Source organism: Ictalurus furcatus, chromosome 15 (assembly GCF_023375685.1).
Source record: "Ictalurus furcatus strain D&B chromosome 15, Billie_1.0, whole genome shotgun sequence".
In the NCBI taxonomy this organism is placed as follows: domain Eukaryota; kingdom Metazoa; phylum Chordata; class Actinopteri; order Siluriformes; family Ictaluridae; genus Ictalurus; species Ictalurus furcatus.
In genome coordinates, this window is record NC_071269.1 from 11,870,612 (window position 1) to 11,892,822 (window position 22,211).

At 41.1% G+C, this 22,211-nt stretch overlaps 1 protein-coding gene across 2 annotated transcripts in view; it reads left to right on the forward strand.

Moving 5' to 3' along the window:
• Positions 1 to 631: 631 nt before the first annotated feature.
• The window catches only part of arhgap46b (Rho GTPase activating protein 46b), a 97,767-nt gene continuing 76,187 nt past the window's right edge, over positions 632 to 22,211 (forward strand). Inside the window, exon 1 of one of the 2 annotated variants that reach the window (XM_053642542.1) lies at positions 632 to 802. In XM_053642542.1, the coding sequence (XP_053498517.1) occupies positions 789 to 802 (14 nt within the window). In that variant the 5' untranslated portion in view covers positions 632 to 788. The remainder of the gene's footprint in view (positions 803 to 22,211) is intronic. The other variant, XM_053642543.1, reaches the window with a different exon arrangement.

Genomic DNA, 22,211 nt, shown 5'->3' on the forward strand with positions numbered 1-22,211 from the left:
ATTACTCTTTTAATGGTCTTAACAACAAACCATTGGTTAGCAAGAATTAAACAAATGCGCTCCAGAGAACTCCTGTGGTAACATTTGCTGGTTTACTCTTGCTGCAGTGAACTGTTTGGTGTGGGGAAAAGCTAGAAACAGGGAAATTCACTTATATAGTCTTCTTGTACGCAAAGGTAAAATCATGATAATGATTAAAATATTTGGTGTAAAATTAAAACTAACACATGTCTGGGTAAGTGAAATAAAAACAAACAAACAGCTACATAAATAAGCTGTCTGCAAGTTTACTCACAAGGATTAAACATGGAAAGGAATCAAAGGGGAAACCAATCCCATACTAAGTTGCTAAGTATGAACTATTTGTTTCATTCTTCCTAATTTCCTGACAAAGTGATTTAATGTAAAGACCATTAAAAGCTTAATATTTTGCCATTTTGGGGCTTGGCTCGTGCTTTTTGTGTTTTGTCAGAAGTGTAGGTAGAGCTTCCAACCCTGAATGAGCGAATGAGGCATATTTAAATATAGCTCTCCCCGATATTATGCATATCGACCAGCAGATGTCGCCAACGAGCAGAGTGCTGTGTTCCAGCCTGGGAGCACAGCATGGACACAGATCAGATGACAAAACCGGTGTCTGCGCTCCGTGCGGTGAGGCGGGAGGGGAAAACAGGAATCTCTCTCGGTGGAATCCTCAGACTAGGTCTACATCCGAGTCGAGGCAACTCTGAACAGGAGAGAACTTACACCACTTCTTTCACTTCGACTTTTCCATACAATGTGAGGAAATGGCCGAGCGAAGGTGAGTGGATTGGATTTACTTCCTTTAACATCGACGCTTTCGTGGACTAATGCTTAAAGTTACGAGTTGTTTGTTTGTTATTTAGCTCGACCTTCTCCGTGTGTTTGAAACCGCGGCGTGTGGTTTTTTGGAGCGACTTTAGCTGTTGGTTTAACTGTTGGATAAAGGTTATAACATAACAAACTCAAGCGAACTGGAGTGCAAATGGAGTTAAATTGTAGTCAGTTGTAGTTAAAATGGCTCGTCGTGTGATTTAAAAGAGTTGCAAATATATATTTTCTCTGTTCAGTTAATTCACTAGTTAACTGTAACGTTAATATTCACATTGCACCTGGTAATTACACACAAACATGACTCTAATGTTTGTCATATTAATACACAGTTATGGTTTCATTTCACCACCAATATCTGCTCATATACGACAGCATACTACTTTAATTGTTTACTTATTTGGTTATTTTAGTCTGTGTTCTGTATTAAGACTTCAAGAAGCGCAAGTTCAGCTAAAAATCCGAGCATTAAACCTGCTCATTAACCTGATTCAGTTCAGTGATTCGGTTCCTTTCTGTTCGATTCTGATTCAGTTTGATTCTGCTTGGATTTGTTTCATTCCGTTCAGCTGGCTTTGTGTGAAGCATATTACCCGTTAATTACAACGACTGATTTAGTAACTACAGTAAGACTAGCATGAGTATTATAGAGCTATGAAATGATCTTAGGAGTGTAAGAGTTTTAGGAGAGCGTATGTTCAGAATAAACACAAACACAGAGATCTGAAGAGGTCTGATCAGCGGGGTCAGTGTTGTGTGTAGACAGAATCCAGCTCAGGTTGATGATTTAGGTGAGGAAATCACCAAACTAGTATAGTTTCAGAAACATGATCAGACATGTTGTTCCTTCTTAGCATGTGGTTTATCAGCTTTGCTGGGTTTCAAAAAAAAAAAAAAAAAGGCCCTCAAGGCACCTGACCTGCTGTGTGTGTGTGTGTGTGTGTATTCTGGAGCAGTGGCATGGGCATATTTGTAATCCTGTTATAGTTATATATGTGTTGCTGAGTAGTCATGTATTTGTAACATAGGAATTTCGAACTGACCCGACAGCAGAAGCTCGGACGCCTGGGACAAGCAGCTTTTATATTTTATGTCCAGGCTATTAGTTTTATTTATTCATAGTTGCCTGGTGGAGACGTAGGCTCAACAGCTGGAAAAAGTAAGAAAAAAAAAAAAAAAACATAACTCATTCAGTTCATCCAGGTATTTGTGATGTTTCAGAAATGAATGCAAAATCAAGAAAACTCTGCAGGAGCTTGCAATTTTTCAAAATTACCCCTGATTTTCGCCGGGTCGCATCATGTGACATCACAACATGCATTCAGCCAAAGCCCCCTTCAATTCACACGTGTTGAACTTTATTACAGCTTAAAGGTCTCGTTTACCAGCAAATATTACTGCGAAAGACCGTTTAGTGCAATTCACCGATTCGAGTAGTTTTCCCAAAAAAAAGGCTAAAAAAACTTTCCGCAAATTTTTATTAAAAAGCTGCAGCAAAATCAAGCATTTTTGGCTGCAACAATCACACAAAAAAATCCTGTATGGATTGCTTATTGGCTTTTGCAAAAACAAATGCTTTCCTTTGGTATGTATTGATGATTAAAATGAGAGTTTCACAGTGCCGCGATGGACCTCAGTGCTGTATGATGAACTATTCATTCCCACTCGAACCCCCTGCTGCGCTACACACATTGGCTGGGGCGTGATCTGGCGATAAGTCAAACGTTTTTTTATTAGGTGGATTAATGAGAGCACATTGCTGACAGACAATCTCTTTTCTCAGTCTGGAACAGGAGTGCAGCTAAAACGTCTCATTTACCAACAAACAATGATTGGTGCCAATCCATCGCAGGGCACAATCACACACACTTTTTCACGGACACTTTAGACATGCATGTCTTTGGACTGGGGGAGGAAACCGGAGTACCCGGAGGGAACCCCCGGAGCACGGGGAGAACATGCAATCTCTGCAGACACAGGGCAGCGGCTGGAATCGAACCCCCGACCCTGGAGGTTTGAGGCAAATGTGCTAACCGCTAACCGTGTGCCCAGAAGACCTTTCAGTGAATAGAATATCAGTATAGCTATCTGTCTTGCATTGAACACTCCTTGTGCACCATATGTGATGCCGAGCTTGTTCTGAATGCATCAGTGCTCTCAGCTAATCGAGCTAACCGTCACTCATAACTCCTCTTCCAGGTGTTAATGAGTGGCTTTCACCATGCTGCGTTCAGTTGTTCTGAAGTTTGTCCCTGTCAACACAATGTGCCCCTATTAAACCTGTAAAATATTCATTAGGCCATATGGAGGAGTTTCATAGAAGGCAGACAGAAAGCGTGATAATGTGTGTACACAGGCTTTTCTTAGTCCATGGCCAGTAGTCATGGAGACTGAATCAAAACTTTATACAAAGATTATGTGGATAGTTTAACTGGCCACATATTACTGATTTTTCAGTTTAGTTTATTTATTTAGTACCACTGCAGTGACGAATGCTCGATTTTGATTGGTTGAGAGATGTTGAGTAATTTTCTAGAACAGTAGTTCCCGTATCATGATCTTTCTTAATGCGCTTGTAATATGTTATTATTTATATAGTAGCAACTTACACAGGGGCTTTTCTCTGAAGAGTTGTTTATTTAACAAGAGTTGTTTATTTAAGAATTTTGTAATTAGTCTCCAGCATCAGTGCTTTGTAACAGTCAGGAGCAGCTGTACTCATTGGCCAATTGCTGTGGTATAATCACGGGGGACATGATGTTATAGAAAAGTAATCACACCACCCTGTTGTTGCTTATTTTATCTTATCACAGCACACCTTGTCATGTTTCATTCCTCACTTCATTGAGATTCCTCACAACCACAAAGCCTCCTGTCCACACTGTTTAGAGTAGATTATGTTGCCTGTCGAGCGGCCATTTTATCAATACAACTAGTAAAATCCATGTAAACAATAACGGTAAGCTTCGTGAAATCTTTTCTCCAGTAATGGGGGGGGGTAAATATTTTCTCTTCAGTTGGCCCTGAGAGCAGATGGATGTTTCCCAGGCTGCAGGCCGATGTTGCTTGAGTGCTCTACGGCGCGCTTTGTAGTGGCTTGGAAAATGGTAGATTCGGTTCCTTGGCTTGTGGTTGGGCCTTAATTACTAGTTTCCTCTTCTGGAGCTTCGCACACAAAATTACAAATTGCCTTGGCTCTGCTGGAAAAAAACACAGAGGAAAACCCCAAAACAAATGTTTTGTTTGCCAGCCTGTCATTTCTAATAAATCTCATGCGTTGAGGGATGCAGGTGGGCCCAGATTATTTGATTAAGGTAAATTCAACTTTCTTTGTTATTAAACACAGGAAATAGAAAAACAAAATTCTGTTTTGGTTCGATCAGGTGCAGCTCAGCCTTGAGTGTACATTTGCAGAAGTTCTCCAGGCTGTTAGGGGTGAGAATGTATTGCGTTCGTGGCAGCAATCACAGCGCAATTACAAATGGACTCTTTAGGAATTTTAATGGATTTCGAATGCTGAATTGAGTCTACATTATAGCTATTAACACCGCTTTTAAAATACAATATGTTTCAGGATTTTCAGGATTTTGTCATTTTGCAATCGCAGAAATGAACGCAAACTCCAGGAAACTCTGCAATACTTGGAGGAACTCGCAATTTTTCTAAATTACAGCAGATTTTCTGCAGATTTGGGCCAAGACGAGTCATGCGACGTCCTCACAACACGCATTCAGTCAAAGTCCTCTTTGATTCATGTGAGTACAGCTACAAGGTGTCGTTTACCAACAGACATCACAGAGAATGACCGTGGCAGAACAATTTCGCCAATTCAAGTGGTTCTCCTAAAAAAAAAAAAAGTGTGAAAAATACCCTGCAGCAAAATTAAACGTTTTTGGCCGAAACAATCACAAAAACTCGCCGAAATCCTGTACGCACCGATTATTTTATTTATTTATTTTACGTTACATCCATAATGGAAACCACCAAGCTTCATGTAACATCATCAGGTTTATCAGAGCAAACACATTTCGAGTTTTTACAGTATGTATTTATTTATTAAAAGGCAAAAAAGAAATCCACACAGCAAATGCGCTATACAGTTTAGTTAAACATAGTGGAGATCCCAAATCACTTAAAAAATGTTAACTCGAACTCAAAAGCTGGAAAACTTTGACTGTGGCGATATCATTAAAAACAAACCTGAAAAAGTTTACAATAAAAAGTCTAATATCGCTTTTGGATTTTGCTTCATGCTCCATAAACACACAGCTTAACGTTAGCACTACTGCCGCTGTAGTGTGGCAGGATAATATACTTATGGCTCTGTTTTAGCAATCAAGCCAAGTCATTCTGGATTTTATCGCCGGTTCATATACAACCATATACGTACAGCTGGTACAGAACACAGTGAGACGAAACAGTGTTCCTCAAGGACCATGGTGCTACATAAAACAACAATAAATAAGACCTACACATTTTCTACATAAACGACGCGTGTAAAGAGCACAAGACAGTACTGTAACTACTAAATCAGCACACAGTTCTAGTGTGGAAGTGTCGGATATAACAGGTAGTGCAAAAGACTAGCAATATAATAAGAAACTCTGTGAATGTAAACATAACGTAATATGACATAGTATTCAGCAGATTAGTGTATACTATGTATAGTCATAGCAGACATAGGGTAGCAGCCAGGTAGAGAGTACAATAAAGAAACAAAATGCTATATTTTTATAAATACAGTAGCGGATAATGCACAAAAACAAGGCATAAGATCATAGATTTCAATGAGTACGTAATCAAGAGTCGTGGTCGTGTCTTATCCAAGCAAATCAAATCAGCTCCTCTCCATCGAGTTCACTTGCTGATTATTAAGCTGATTTTTAGTGGTAGAAATAGCTAGCTAGGTCACAGAAATAATCGCATGTGTATTTTTCAGCTTTCTCTACACATAGAGACATAGACACATAGAGACACGGCTAGATACAAGTGTTCCTGTTTTTAATTGGAAAGTCATATCATTAAAAGCGTTTATATCTGAAGGGTTACATTTCCCCCCCTCAGCACCATGGTGTCTTGCTGTAAACACTATAGAATTTATCCATCCGTCCATCTTCTACCGCTTACTGGTCACTGGGAACGTGGAGCCCATCCCAGGGAGCATCGGGCACAGGGCGGGGTACACCCTGGACAGGGTGCCAGTCCATCGCAGGGCACAATCACATACACACTCACACACCCATTCATACACTACAGACACTTTGGACACGCCAATCAGCCTACCATGCATGTCTTTGGACTGGGGAGGAAACCCCCGCAGCACAGGGAAAACATGCAAACTCCGCACACACATGGCCCTGGCGGGACTCAAACCCCAGACCCTGGAGGTGTGAGGCGAACGTGCTAACCACTAAGCCACTGTGTGCCCTCTATAGAATTAATAATATAAGATATTCTCCAGTCTAGAATAATTTATATATATTTTTTAAACCAATAAAACAGATTCATAGGCAGATTTGGCTAACACCAGTCCGAAACAGTTATACACCAGAATGTGACGCTTGTGCTGGCACGAAAATAGAGCTTTTAATCGTTAGTAAGCAATCAAAGCCCCTTCAGACCCTGAGCAGCATCGTTTTATATTATAAATGTTCGTCGCTACTCATGTTAAAAACATTATGAAGAGATTTTTGGGAGGAGACGCATGAGGGAATCACAACGAAGCTTTTCCCATCCGTAGTAAATATCGTGCAGTGAACGTAGATGTCCGTCTGGGAGAGCTTTGATTTGTGTTGTCGTGAACGTTTGTCGTAATTTCTCACGCGAAGACAGATAGAATGCTGATGGACAGGCAGTCGCTGTCAACTAACCCAGCGGCCTTCATGCTGCTAAACTAGAACACAGAGACGTCCAGTGTGCTGCTTCAGACTCACTGTTAAATTTAGGCCTGTGATTACTGGCTGGAAAAAGTGCAGTGTGTGTGTGTGAGAGAGAGAGAGTCTCAAGTCGTCTCTGCTGTAACACTATAAATGAAGAGTGTATGTGTATTCACGTATAGTTGGATCTATCCTGTGCGTCATAAACCAGCCTACATTAAGCTATTTTCACCACACACACACACACAGAGCGGCCTCTGTGTCCTGCCTTTTCCTGTCTGTCCACCCCAGAATGCTCTAGATTGTTCCACTGTATGGAAAGGTGTGTCTCTTTTATCTGTGCATGGCAGTATCAGTATCTCTCTCTCTCTTGCTCTCTCGCTCTCTCCCTCTCTCTCCCTCTGTGACCTGAGCACACACCGATGTAGGACAGTGAATTGCTGCTTTTTTTCTGCTGTTTAACTTGGCATGGTGGCTCTTTAAATGGCGTTTTATTTGTTTGTTTGTTTGTTTGCTGTTTGTTTGAGGCTGCTCGTTGCCCCAGCAACTACAATTACGAATGTGAATGTGTGTTAGCATGAGTGTATTGAGGACAGCTATGATGTGTGTGTACACACACACACACACACACACACACACACACACTGGTGATCTGACTGTAGGTTTGAGCTGAAAAGCTCCATTGTGGCCTCCACTGCAGCTGAAGCTTTGTTCACATGCAAATCGCACACAGGCCGTTCACATGCATTTGCAAAGCCTTGCCTCAGAATTTGGGCTGCATATTGTGGGTGTGCTTTAGCCGGTGTCAGAAGTGTGTGTGTGTTGGACCATGTGCATGGGTCTGACAGTGTCACCGACTATAGCCCTATACAGGATTAGTTTTCAGGACATATGGCTGTAAAGTAATTGTTACTACTGAAGTCTGCGATATTTGTCGTCAATTCGCACGGGATAAGCGATGTCTGTGGAAATTGCCGAGATGGGCATGTCTTCATCGTTTACGTGTTGACGGCCCATAATACAACATAGCAGCGATGAAGCAAATGAAAAGCCGCAACTAGTTTCAGTTTGGGGAGAACGGCATTATCAAACGCTGTTTGAATAAATGGTATATAATTAGTGATGCACCAAATGTTCGGCAGCCGAAATTAAAATATAAGTGAAAAGGCCGAATACATTTGACTGAACAGTGACGTGTTTGATGACGCGACCAAATGGCCTAGCAACCAGAGTGAGACGCGCGAATGTCACGACCTCCACTTCCGGCAGCACGATCGGAGAGATGAGGGGGCGCGCGCATGCACGAGTTACGATGTTGACAACCGTTACATTGTTTACTGCGGACACGTGCGTTTGTTTTGTTTCTGTTCCGGAGTATTCAGTCACGTCGCGAGACGTAAGGGAGTAGAGTACGGAAGCAGGTAAAGACGAATTTATTTAAGGGCAGGCAGACAAATCCAAATTGTAATCCAAAAAACGTAGTCAAGCCAGGCAAAGGGTCGGGCGATCGGCAAACAGGCATAAACGGGGCAAAGCAGGAATCAGAGTCGCGGTCACAGAAAACAGGGTCAAAACACAAAACAAGAAACATGACCTAGTACTATGGACTGGGAGCGGAAAAACCAGCGGGGACTAAATGAACTAATCTATAGTTTAAACTAACTAAATCTATCAAGGACCATAACATTAACAACGTACCTAACTATACTATATCCACTATAATACTCCACGAGGTGTACAGGGACGCAAGCGGTATATATCCCCAAAATAATCAGCTGTATAGAACCCAATAGAACCATTTTTTGCACTCTTGTTAATGCACTTTTTAATGCTCTTTTTTGTTGTAGACTACAGAGTGTTACATTCTTTCAGCAGTCAGTTATAGGCCTAACATCGGCTATTCAAGGGGGGCTCAAAGATGACCACATAAAAATATTTTTATTTTACTCATTTATTTATTTGAAGTTATATTGTGCCTTATGGCGCACAGTGGCTTAGTGGTTAGCACGTTCGCCTCACACCTCCGGGGTTCGGTTCCCGCCGGGGCCGTGTGTGCGGAGTTTGCATGTTCTCCCCGTGCTGTGGGGGTTTCCTCCGGGTACTCAGGTTTCCTCCCTCAGTCCAAAGACATGCATGGTAGGCTGATTGGCGTGTCTAAAGTGTCCGTAGTGTATGAATGGGTGTGTGAGTGTATACGATTCACGATTGTGCCCTGTGATGGATTGGCACCCTGTCCAGGGTGTACCCCGCCTTGTGCCTGATGCTCCCTGGGATAGGATCCAGGTTCCCCCGGCGACCCCGAAGAAGGAGTAAGCGGTAGAAGATGGATGGATGGATGGATGGATATTGTGCCTTGTTGGTAGCCTATGCCAGCTGGAATAAAAAAAAAATGTTCAGTGTTAAATAAATATTTTGAAATTGTAGTTTTTGTAATTCTTTTTTTTTTCTTTGAAAAGCACATTTTGACTATTTAATTTATGCAATGGTGAAAAAAATGGTCACAGAAATGGAAAAAACGCGAAGAAACATGTTCGGTATTCGGCCTTCGGCTTTCGGCCAAGTTTTTCATTATATTCGGCTTCAGCTTCGGCCAAGAATTTTCATTTCAGTGCATCCCTATACATAATCGTTCTGTTTGGGAGGAGACTTTTCCGGGAAGTTTGCGATAAATATCCCTCTGTCAAAGTGGTGTTTAGCAACTGGACTAAACATCGAGAATGAATCGACTACCTCAAAAATACAGAGAGTGCATTCGCACGGAATTAGTTTAACCTGATTAGTTTTATAGAAGCTAAAAGATGCTGTAATCTTCACTGGCTCGGGAACACACAGTCCAGGAAAAATAACTGACATGACCAATTCGCACGGGATTAAAATCACCAAGAGGCTCTGGCAATTATTACATTACCCCACCTTCCCATATAGAACTAGTCCCGTCCCAATTGCCCTTATGACTACAGTGATGAATAACTGAGGAACTTTATCCACTGAAACATTTTGCTGTTGGGATTCATGGCTTGTAGTCTTTCATTTCAGTCATATTGATATTGATAATGAGTCTTTATTGATCACATATGCACAGTGAAATTCTTTTCTTCAGAGTCGTGTGTGTGTTTCGTGCACATCATCTTTACACTGAACTGTAAAACATCAGAGTTCTACAGTACATATTATCTATCTCTACAGTACATCTCTACAGTACATATAAGAGTCTCTCTCTCTTTAACCTAGAATTCACATCGGTGGATCGTGACACGCAGTCCACATGTGAGGTGACTTTGCATTTGGATCCACACTTCTGCTCCTGTTACGTTCCTTAAGCGCTGCTGATGGGAACACGGCAACAACGACACCTTTTACTACTCCGTGACGGAGATGGTCAAAGTTGGGTCAGCTATAATTACAGCACAGATTAGCTGAAACTGACACGAAGCAGCGGGAGGATGAACAAACCCCGTGGGTTTATGTGTGTATTCTAGTTCCACACGCTGGCGTAATGAATATCATTATAGTACAGACACGCGGAAGGGCAGCGCGATAATAACACTGTAGTTATAATTATGATTTTAAACATAGCTCCGAGCATATAGAAAATAGTAGCATGTGGGCTGTGTTTCGGTGGATGAGTCGCACATCTCACGAAGCTGGTTAATCTGAAGTAGACTGTACTGTCACATATACAGGTTTGCATGTCCTAGATTGTTAGGAAGCCGGGGTCAGAGCACATCTCGGGTCCGATAAAGCTCTTGGTCTTGCTCAAGGGCCCAACAGTTTGGCACATGCCAGGGTTGCGGCTTGAACTCATGACCTTGAGATAGCCCCAGTGTATACCCCAGACACAGCAATACACCGCTACAAAAATGTACCCAATATGAAATTACTTAGCAGTGGACATCCTGTTGACCTTTGTCGGGTTTTAAGGTTTGATTGCAATACAGTTATAACGTATATATTTCAGAGTACAAGCGTAAATTACACTCGAATGGAAACTGAAAGGACTAAAATGACCCTTGTCTCTCATTCACTCACTTTGATTAGCTGCATTATCTTGATCAGGGTCATGGCCTGGATGGGATGGTTGATAGTTTTGGCTCTAAAATCTGTTTGGCTGAGTCACAGTCAAAGCCATCGTAAAATCCTCAATATATGCTTGCCTGTGATCACATCGCAATCATCCATCCATCCATTTTCTGTACTGCTTATCCTACACAGGGTGGTGGGCGAGACTGGAACTCGGGGGACAAGGTGGGGGACACAATGGACGGGGTGTCAGCCCATCACAGGGCACAATAACACACACACTCACACACCCATTCACACGCTATGGATTATTTAGAGATGCCAAACGGCCTACAACGCATGTCTTTGGACTGTGGGAGGAAACCAGAGTAACGCACAGGGAGAACATGCAAACTCCACACACACAGGGTATCGGTGAGAATCAAACCACCAACCCTAGAGTGGATGTGCTACGCCACCGTGCCCCGCCCCATGACAGTCATTTTAAACCTATATCATCATTACACTAGAGACATCATTCTGATTAAATATCCTAGTCATTAACATGTTGTGCTGCTTAGCAAGCAGTTTCCAGTTAACAGATTACATTGCATAGTGGAAGAAATGTTTATTGCCAATATTATTAATAAGAAATTGATGATGTATTGAACATTGGATATTCTATCGTGTTGTTATTGTCACACTTAAGAACACCTGTGATGACACACCCTTACAGCTTCACTTGGTTATACATCATTTATTTTACTTTGTTACTGTGACCTGTAAATGGCCTGAATATAATCTCCCTTATATGACTTTCAGAAATTGGGTGAAGCACAATTTAAAAAATAACTAAATAAATAAGTTCTGAAAAGATCACAAATGTTAAACAGGCCTCTTCAGGCTCAGGGAGTATTTGTGCCTCCCAGAAACTCTGTACTCGAAATGGTGTAGCCTGAAGCGTCTGTCGTTAGATCATTAGAGGCGCAGTAGGGGCATGTCTGCGGCTGTCTGAAACAAACTGCCTAAACAAGAGCGATCCCCCGAGCTCCTACTCCACTTTTCACTCCTTCTCTCCCACGCTGTGTCTCTCGCTCTGATCAGCGATGGGCCGCGTGCTTTTACACTGTTTAGACGAACTCCCGAAGAGTAACAGCAGTCCTCATTACTAGTAGGTTTAAAAACTATTCCAGAACTTTCATTAACTTTTTAATGTTCGAACTGCTGCTGACATTTAACTCAATCCACTTTCACAGCTTGGTCAGACTTTCTCTTAGTAAGGAGGGTAGATGCGCACTCCATTAAGGTTATTCAATTCCATTCAATTTTATTTGTATAGCGCTTTTTACAATGGACATTGTTTCAAAGCAGCTTTACAGAAACATATAAACACAAGATGCAGATTTTAAGTGTGTGAATTTTATTCCTATTGAGCAAGCCGGTGGCGACAGTGGCAAGGGAAAAACTCCCTAAGATGATATGAGGAACCTTGAGAGGAACCAGACTTAGAAGGGAACCCATCCTCATCTGGGTAACAACTAGGGATGCACCAAATGTTCGGCAACCGAAATTTTTTTGTCCGGAAATAGCAAAAAAAAAAAAACCACTTTCGGTGTTCGGCCGAATAAATTTGACCAAACAATGACGTGTTTGATGACACGACCAAATAGCCTAGCAACCAGAGTGAGATGTGCGAATGTCAGGACCTCCACTTTGGGCAGCACGCTCAGAGAGATGAGGGGGCGTGCGCATGCACGAGCTACGTGCACGAGTGGTCAGCGAGCGATGCTCTTCGGATGTTGACAACCATGACATTGTTTACTGTGGATACGTGCGTTTGTTTTGTTTCTGTTCTGGAGTATTCAGTCACGTCGCGAGATGTAAGGGAGTAGAGTACGGAAGCAGGCAGACAAATCCAAATCGTAATCCAAAAAACGTAGTCAAGCCAGGCAAAGGGTCGGACGATCGGCAAACAGGCATAAATGGGGCAAAGCAGGAATCAGAGTCGCGGTCACAGAAAACAGGGTCAAAACAAGAAACATGACCTAGTACTATGGACTGGGAGCAGAAAAACCAGCAGGGACTAAATGAACTAATCTATAGTTTAAACTAACTAAATCTATCAAGGACCATAACATTAACAACATACCTAACTATACTATATCCACTATAATACTCCGTGAGGTGTACAGGGACGCGAGCGGTATATATCCCCAAAATAATCAGCCGTATAGAACCCAATAGAACCATTTTTTGCACTCTTGTTAATGCACTTTTTAATGCTCTTTTTTGTTGTAGACTACAGAGTGTTAAATTCTTTCAGCAGTCAGTTATAGGCCTAACATCCGCTATTCAAGGGGGGCTCAAAGATGACCACATCAAAATATTTTTATTTTACTCATTTATTTATTTAAAGTTATATTGTGCATTGTTGGTAGCCTATGCCTGCTGGAATGAAAAAAAATGTTCAGTGTTAAATAAATATTTTGAAATTGTAGTTTTTGTAATTGATTTCTTACTTTGAAAAGCAAGACAAAATAGTAAAAAGCACATTTTGACTATTTAATTTATGCAATGGTGAAAAGAATGGCAAAATAAATGGAAAAAAGGTGTACGGTATTCGGCCTTCGGCCAAGTTTTTCATTATGGTCGGCTTCTGCTTCGGCCAAGAATTTTCATTTCGGTGCATCCCTAGTAACAACGGATAGTGTGAAAGTAAAAAAAAAAGCTCATTATGGTTTTTACATGAAGTCTGTTTTGTTGAGCTTAGGTGTTCATGCTACATTGGGTTTCAGCTTTCTGTGTGAAAGGGCAGGGTTTGTTTTCTGGGTACTCTGGTTGCCTCCTCCAGTCCAAAGATGTGCGTTGTAGGCTGATCGGCATGTTATTGTGACCTGCGATGGGCTGCCCCCCCCACTCCAGGGTGTCCTCTGCCTCGTGCCCTGAGCTCCCTGGGCTAGGCTCCAGGCTTCTGTGACCCTGTGTAGGATAAGTGGGACATGTAACATATAAATGTACTATAATTATTTTCCCACAGTACTAACTGTCCTAACTGCAGATCACAGAGACTCTAAACATTTCTAAAAATATTGCTCTATTGAAAGGAAATACCTTTATGTCTCAAATGTTCAACAGGCCTATATCCATTTTCGTACTGTGTTGCCATATGGCAACGCACCCCAAAATATTGCCCTAATCAACTCTTTGAAAAAAAAATATTTTATCATGTCATTTCATCATTTGAAGGGATGAAATTGCAATATTTAATTTTTATCCCAGAGAGTATCATAGTGTAGGTTCATTTTAGTAGTATAGGGTTTATTTTAGGAAACACAGTAAAAATATATTAATAAAAGACTAAGAATAAATGTCAGTTGGTGTTTACTTATGGAACGATGATTAATTTGCTGGGATCCTAGGATGCACTGAGTTAAAAAGCAAACTGTATTTACAGTGTTAGAACTGAGTTCCATTCAGTTGTATTTGTATAGCGCTTTTAACAATAGACATTGTCCCAAAGCAGCTTTACGGAGATATGTAAAATCGGGATATTTAAAATTTAAATGTATGAATTTATTCCTAACGCGCAAGCCAGCGGCGAGACGGTGAGAAGGAAAAACTCCTTTATATGAGGAAGAAACCTCGAGAGGAACCAGACACAAAAGGGAACCAATACTCATCTGGGTGACACTGGATAGTGCGATTATAAATAAATCCCTTCTATAACTGTGTTCAAGTAGTGCAATTGTTTAACCAGGAAATTCATGACAGTTTTCACATGAAGTCTGTTTTTGTTGAACTTATCCACTGTTCACTGATGGAGAATTGAATGGCTTGAAAACTGTTCTTGGCAATTCCAGTCCTAACGCTATCCATAGCAGTCGAAGTGCTAAGCCAAAATAACATAGTTGTTCATATTAATTGTGGTCCAAAGTCATCCTCGTGGTTTTTAGGACTAATACAGGGTTTCCACTAGGTTTTTAAAGGGCTTGGGTACAGTCTGTGTTCTGGGGGCGTGGGGGGTTGAAATTATTCGAATGGAATCTTTGTAATTTTACGTTTTTTCATGTTGTTTTTCACCATTATCCTTACCACATGTGTGAAGGAAAGCTGGCAACACTTATTGTACTTACAGTCAAAAGTCTATTCATTTCAACAAATAACATGTTTGAGACTTAATGAAAATCTCTTTGGATCCATTAAAATATGTATCACCTTTAAATTGTGTTTCAACCTTTTTTTGAAGCGATGAGCACCGGTTTTACATAATAATCCTAGTGGGGTGCTTTTTTTTTTTTTTAACACTTTGCCCAGAAAAAAGATGTTGCATGTGAACTACATGTCAGCCACATTTGATACTAACGTTAATTCAGACGAGGCATCTTTATCTAACGTCAACTAACTAGCTTCGCTGGCTAACGGAACTTAACTCAGTACATGAATACCTTTTGTAACTTAGCTAGGTTAGCAATTCCTTCGTTGTATTATAACATTAGTTGCATCTTCTGCTATGCTGTCTCTGCTATCGCATCCACAAGAATTACTCCCTAACAAAAAAGTATATACTTCATTTTATTCTTTGTAGAGACTTGCCGTATAGATGGTTTGCATCTCGCTGAGTCTATTTAACTTTTAACTACCATCCTGAGGTGTTCCCAGCTTACCTTTCATCCGTTTGAGATCAAGCCACCTGTCCCGATTTTTAAAAATTTTTTTGTCAGAGCATAGAACTCTCAACGTTGTTTTTACATTCATTCTGATATGTCGTCTAAAAGCATTTTTACTTTCATTCGGATTAAGGCGCTCCACAGAAACACTTAGGCGCTGTGCCCAAGCCTTTCTTTGGTAGAAAAAACCCTGTAACAGAGTAGAGAGTGTTTCTCTGCATAAAACCAAGACTTGTTGTCTTGTCCGAGATTGCATGTCTCTTAATAGCTCCCCCATGGTAGCAGTATCAGAGCAGAAAATAGCAGCTCCCAGTCTGGTTTATTATTTTCCTTCGCTTTATGTGTTCCAGTAATGCAGATTCCAGGCTGCAGTCAATGCTCCTGGTTTATGCTCAGTATGTCTACCACATGTTCCATTCTTCTGAACATCTGAGACGCCAGAGACCGCATAGAGACCACACCATAAATACTGTGTAGATATATATATACGTAAGTGTGTGTGTGTGTGTGTCAGGGGTTGGGGTGGTTTTGAAATGATGCAATGAGTGATATAGACTCATAAACCCAGAAACATTCAATGTGTTTCATCTTCTTCCCCTTTATCCTACACCTTTTGATCCTTTTTTCGTTCTCTCTCGCGCTCTCTCTCGCTCTCTCTTGTGTAAAATGCTTGCTTTTGCTTTCTCTCTCAGTTCTTTTGTTGGCCATTTTAGGTCTCTGTCATTTAAATCCATGTCATGAGAGCAGGTGATAGTAAGCATCCTCTTTCTCCTATACAGACACACACAACCGTGCGCGCGCGCATAACGACCCCACACATAAAACATGAGTCTGTCCACTCAGATTTTATAAATAATAATAATTTAAAAAATACATCTTTTCATAAAGTACATAAACCTCTTTTGAAGATGGAACATTCGTAATATACATAGATTTAGACTTGAGTCTGACTGACTACCCACCGAGAACACAACCCCACACTCGATCCCTGTTTCTAAAACACCAACATTTTATCTTACACCCTCAGAATTAGGTCACTTAAAAATTAGCCAAATATTGTCATGTATTCATCTTCTTCCCCTTTATCCTACACCTTTTGTAATATTGTCATGCATGCGTGACTACACAGGAGAAGCAGTTAATCATACACTTTTCAAAACGCCACCAGGGTTCTTTTTGATTGTACCGTGCTTTCCTGTCAGAAAGGTTTCCAAGTTTTTGTAAGCTAAGAACTGTAAGAATTGTCCACTGAAAAAACCCAACTGACTGGTAATTATTTTCTTCTAAATTCCTAGAACCTGTCTGACATTTAACATTTAGCGCTACTAGCCTGGTACTTGGTGCTCTCTGAGTGTATGTCTGAATTAAATTCTCAATAACATGTTTAGTCTAATCTAAGCCGAGGTCAAATGCTTTTCAGATACTTTTCTCACCAACATACCGGACAAGTTGGTCCGTTGGTGGTTCCGTGCCGGTTTTGTTGTGTCTGTTCTCCACCCAATTCATCAGCAAGTTATAAAACAATCATGTGTCCAAATCTCACGTTTTGAACGTTGTCTTTTCTACAGTTGAGGGCATGAACCCTTTGTTTGTACCTTGTTTCCTTTATCCGTGCACTTTGCGCGCCGCACCCATCAGAGTTAAATCAGCACACACAATCCGATTGGCCTCTAACGAAAACACAAAGCCATGTTACAGTTTGTCTGTTTAAGTGCAGAATTGTATAGAATTTAATTTGTGTATCGAACATAATGTAACGAGAGAGAAGAAAAGCAGTCTGAAACTGAAAACAGTGAACTCAGGGGTGTAAATTTAACACGGTCTTCAAATAAACAGCATTCTTTAAAAAAAAAAAAGTTTTCTAAGCTTCCTTTTCGCTAATCCTGGTTTATGAACATGCTGCTGCCATTTTCATTTACGCTCCACAAGTGTCCGTTCGCCATTCCAGTACAAATCTGATGTGTGGGCGGGGCTTAACAGCACTTTACTCTCATTGGCTGGTGAGATTTGGATCGATGCCTACGGATTTTGGAGGATGTTATGGATGCGGTTCCGTGTATAATTGATATTCGCATTTTGTAGTGGAAATGACTTACTTACTTAGTCTGTATATTAGTTTGTAATTAATATTTGAGGTTTGAGTAGTCTCGTACGAATATTTTTTCGAGATGAGGTCATCGTCATCCTCCTCCTCCTCCTCCTCAGCTGGACACCCGAGCTGTCGATCCAAATCCCACTAGCCGACGAGAGTAAATCGCTGTTAAGTCCCGCGAACATGTAAGGTTCATCCCAGAATGGCGAATGTAAACTTGCGGAGCGTAAACGAAAGCTCCGTGGCAGCAGCGTGTTCATAAACCATGGATAGTGAAAAGGAAGCTTAGAAAACTGTTAACAGATAATGCTTTATATTTGAAAACCACGTAAAATTTTTGCCCCCGGGTTTCAGTTTCAGACCATTTTTCTTCGTTCGCATTCTATATTTTTGCTCGTTTCTTGAAAAGGTACGTTCAATACTTTTGGCACAAATTTAATTCTATAGAATTGAATGTTTTAAACATGATCGAATCAATTCGTTGACCACATTATAGCATGGAAAGGGTAACTTGCGCAACTCTAGTTAAAACACTCCCCATCACTGGTAGCGTACTCTCTCAGCATGCTATGTATACTGGTATTTGTTCGTTTTTGTTCCCATCTTTACTTACAAACGGCTGCTTTTCCCTCACGGCCAGTAACAAAACCACACTCTTGTGACTGGGCTGAGAATGTGCCTCCATGCGAACACGCCCCAGAAGAACAGGCTTTTTTTTTTTGATTGACGTTTGTGGTGGTGTCGGCTGCTCTTAAATGAATTACACAAACTTTAGCCGCTGGTTACATCCTGAGTAACATTCTTAGCATGCCGTATCGGAATCATGAAGGTGTGTGACTCGTAAAAAGACCGAGTTTTGCTTAAACTCAACTCAAACCAGACGACCTATTCTGCAAATTTACTCAGCAATTTAAATGGCTGGGTAATGGTAATGATTGTATTACTCACACAGTCCTTTTCCATGAATCATTGATATATTCTTGCGATTTACTCTGTAGACGAAAGCACAATCAGAGACTTGGCAGGAAGGCCAAGGTCAGTTCTACGCTAGGCTGAGGTTCTTGTGCTGACCCATACACATTCTTGCCCATTTATTTCCAGCACTTTCCCTTTCCTGTTATGTGTTTTCCGGCCGTTTCAGTCGTCAAGAGTTAAACCCTGGGTGGTTCTTTTGTTTCACTGAGTATTTGTTGGCATTTATAGAGCCCCCAGTGGAGTCTGAGGAACTATAAGTTTTTGCGACACTTATGGGGGGACAGATTCAGTCAGCGCACAGGCGTCTGATATCTAGTGTCTGACCAGGCTTCCTCCTTCCTGCTGTCTGAGAGAGAGACTGCTTTTCCAAAGCTAAAACGAGGGGATTATGGGTGTTTGTCAGTATATTGTGCAAGTCTGAGTATTTCTGTAACAAACCTCCTCCACCCGAGGTTCTGTCATTTAGTCCCTGCTCTAACACGCCTCATTTAAAACATCAGCTAATTCTCAAGTCACACACAGTGCGTGATGTGTTTTTTTTCCACCATAGGCACGTTTCCATCCTAAAATCGTGATCCCACATGGATACCCTGAAGCTTTACACTTCCGAATACATTAAACGTGGAAAGCTCAATCTTGCTTCAGGGGATAATATCATTTGCAGTAATCATAAAGACTGTTCCGTCTCATCCTGAACATCCTTTCAATGCATTTAGTACTGTTTGTCTTTACTTTTCCACACCTGTATACAGTAATGAAAAATTATAATCCCACTGTCACTATCCGGTTTCTTCCTCATGTCATTTCAGGGAGTTTTTCCTTGTTTTAATTTTCCACCTTCACATCTGGCTCGCTCCTTAGGGATTTAAATTTTATCCAGATTACTGTGAATCTGCTTTGTGACAATGTCTATTGTTGACAGTGCTATGCAAATAAAACTGAGTTGAGATTTGAAGAGCGTTTTAGAAATGTCTGCGGCACTTAATCCTACACGGGGTCATGAGGGAACCTAGAGCCTATCCCAGGGAACTGGGGGCACGTGGTGGAGGACACCCGGGACGGGGTGTCAACCCATCGCAGGGCACAATCACACACACATTCAGACACTACAGACAATTTGTAAATGCCAGTCAGCCTACAAGGCATGCCTTTGGACTGGGGGAGGAAACTGGAGTACCCGGAGGAAATCCCCAAAGCACAGGGAGAACATGCAGAATCCACGCACACAGGGCAGAAGCAGGAATCCCCCAATCCCGGAGGTGCGACGCAAACGTGCTAACCACTAGGCCACCATGTAATTAACTGTAAACAAATAAATGTAAACATTTATGTTAATGTCTACATTAGGGCTGCACGATTATGGCCAAAATGATAATCCCGATTATTTTGATCAATATTGAGATCTCGATTATTTATCACGATTATTCATTGATTTTAGGGACAACATATTTTTATTGTACTTTCACATTTAAATAAACAGACCGCCACTTTCACCTCCATGTTGTGCTACATTCCTGCTAATGTGCAAATCTTTGCATCAAATTAGACTGATCCTTAAAGTGCATCATCTCGCAGAAGCAAAATATAAATAAAATTGTACCCAAAATATAGGATAAGTAAAAATGCAATCAACCAAATGAAAATATGCATCAAATATAACAAGATGCAGAAAAGGTAATAACAGGGTTTACAGGAGGAGAGATGCAAGACAATTTTTTTTAGGAGATTGCAAAAATTTAGGGGCACAATTGAAGTTTAGTGGTGCATTTTTTTTTTTTTTTTGTTTGTTTGGTTTTTTTTTTTTTAAGAGATGGTAGCGTTAATGTGCCACAATATAACACACAAGTAGGCATGAAAAAACTTGAGCTTGTCAATTTTGACAGAATTTAGGAACATAGTGCGTGATCAATAAAAGATGGCGGTTTGTGAGATTGGGAAGTTTGAGAAGCAGATGATGTTCAGTGTTACACGTCATCATAATGGCTTCTCTACAGTATTTACACACTTGTTCGGTTGACTGAGGAGATGAAAACCCGTTTCCGGGTTTTGGCACTACAAAATGACGTCAGCCCTGCGCCGCTCTGTGATTGGCTGTAAGTGTAGGAAGCGCTTGATTTGAGTGGAGAAAACAGTGGAGTTTTCTATGAGCGGAGGACGAACTTTAAACGTCAATATCACAGTCGATCGTGTGCATTTAATCGTGGGCAGTCAAAATCATAATCGCGATCGATGTCCGATTAATTGTGCAGCCCTAATCTACATCTTTTTTTTTTCAATGTTTCTCCTGATTCAGTGGCTGCAGTGAAAAGTAGGTAATGTGTTTGATTTTTGGGGTTGATTTGATTTTTGACAGTAATGCAAGCACTTATTAAGGGGTAATTACCCTCGTGCTTTACTTTTACTCTAAAGCGCCACAAAGTTAAAAAACCACTCAATGTCAACAAACACAGCGAACACGTTCCCAAAACAAGGCGAGTAGAATGTGCTAATGAAATAGAAACCTTCACCCTTGGTGTTCACCTTTAACCTTTGGAACATGGCTCTGCAGATCACTTCCTGTGAAGAACACAAACAGTGTTTAATGTCACAAGAATGCAAGTCTACATGACGATCCTAGCCATGGTCTGTGGTCAGGTGAGTGGCTAGCATAGTTGCGAAGACTGGCATGCCTTTAATTCTAGTTAATCTAAGATCAAGAGTTGCAGGGATAATAGCTCGTCCCAGTTCAGTTGTCTGGAAACACAAAATAAATAGCCGTAATGATTAGTGATTATGAGGTTTGTCAAACGTCTCTGTGTCAAAACACATGACAGTCATATGTTTCCTGCTGACTGCACAACTTTAATTTAAATAAATACGGACCAATTTCCTACTTCAAGCTCTACCTCCTCTTTAAGCTCTTCCTTTCAAAAAGTAATTATCTTTTTTTTTGTGTGTGTGGCATTATGTGTCTTTTGGCTGTACATTGCCATCAAACTCAGTAAACCAGTTTGTTAGGAAGGATGTGTAATCTGCTTATTGTTTTTGGCAGGCTTCTTTAGAAACACTCAACACTGACTACTGTGGTTTGTTACTAAAGGACATGTTCACATAAATGACACTTCTGAAGTTTGCTCACAAAGGCGGTGGTATTAAGAGTGGAGCCAATGTGAGGCCATTCACGCAGACTGTGTGTGTGTGAGAGAGAGAGAGAGAGAGACCTGTATGTGTCCGGCAGATGAAATGGACAATGCTGACAGGATTATGGTCATATCAGAGTCCTGGAGACAAGCCTTACATTGTGCAAGAGCTTACTGTTCATCTCTTTCAAACACATACACACTCGCACGCAGCACACTCGCACAGCACACTCGCGCAGCACACTCGCACAGCACACTCGCACAGCACACTCGCACAGCACACTCGCACGCAGCACACTCGCACAGCACACTCACACAGCACACTCACACCCAGCACTCACACCCAGCACTCTCACACACACACACACAGCACAGAGAGAGAGAGAGAGAGAGGATTGTCAGGTTGGAACATTTGCTTGGTTGCTTTGAGTAGTAATATTTTAGTAGTAATAGTAGTGTTGGTAGTGTGTGTATTGTCAGCATTGTCATTAGAGTGGGCAGTGTATGCTTATTAGTGTTCGTGGTATTAATAGTGTTAACAGTGTTTAGTAGTGTTAGTAGCTTTAGTACTAATGGTATTACTAGTGGTAGAAGTATTGGAAGTTAGTATTGTTGTAGTATTGTAGTTAGT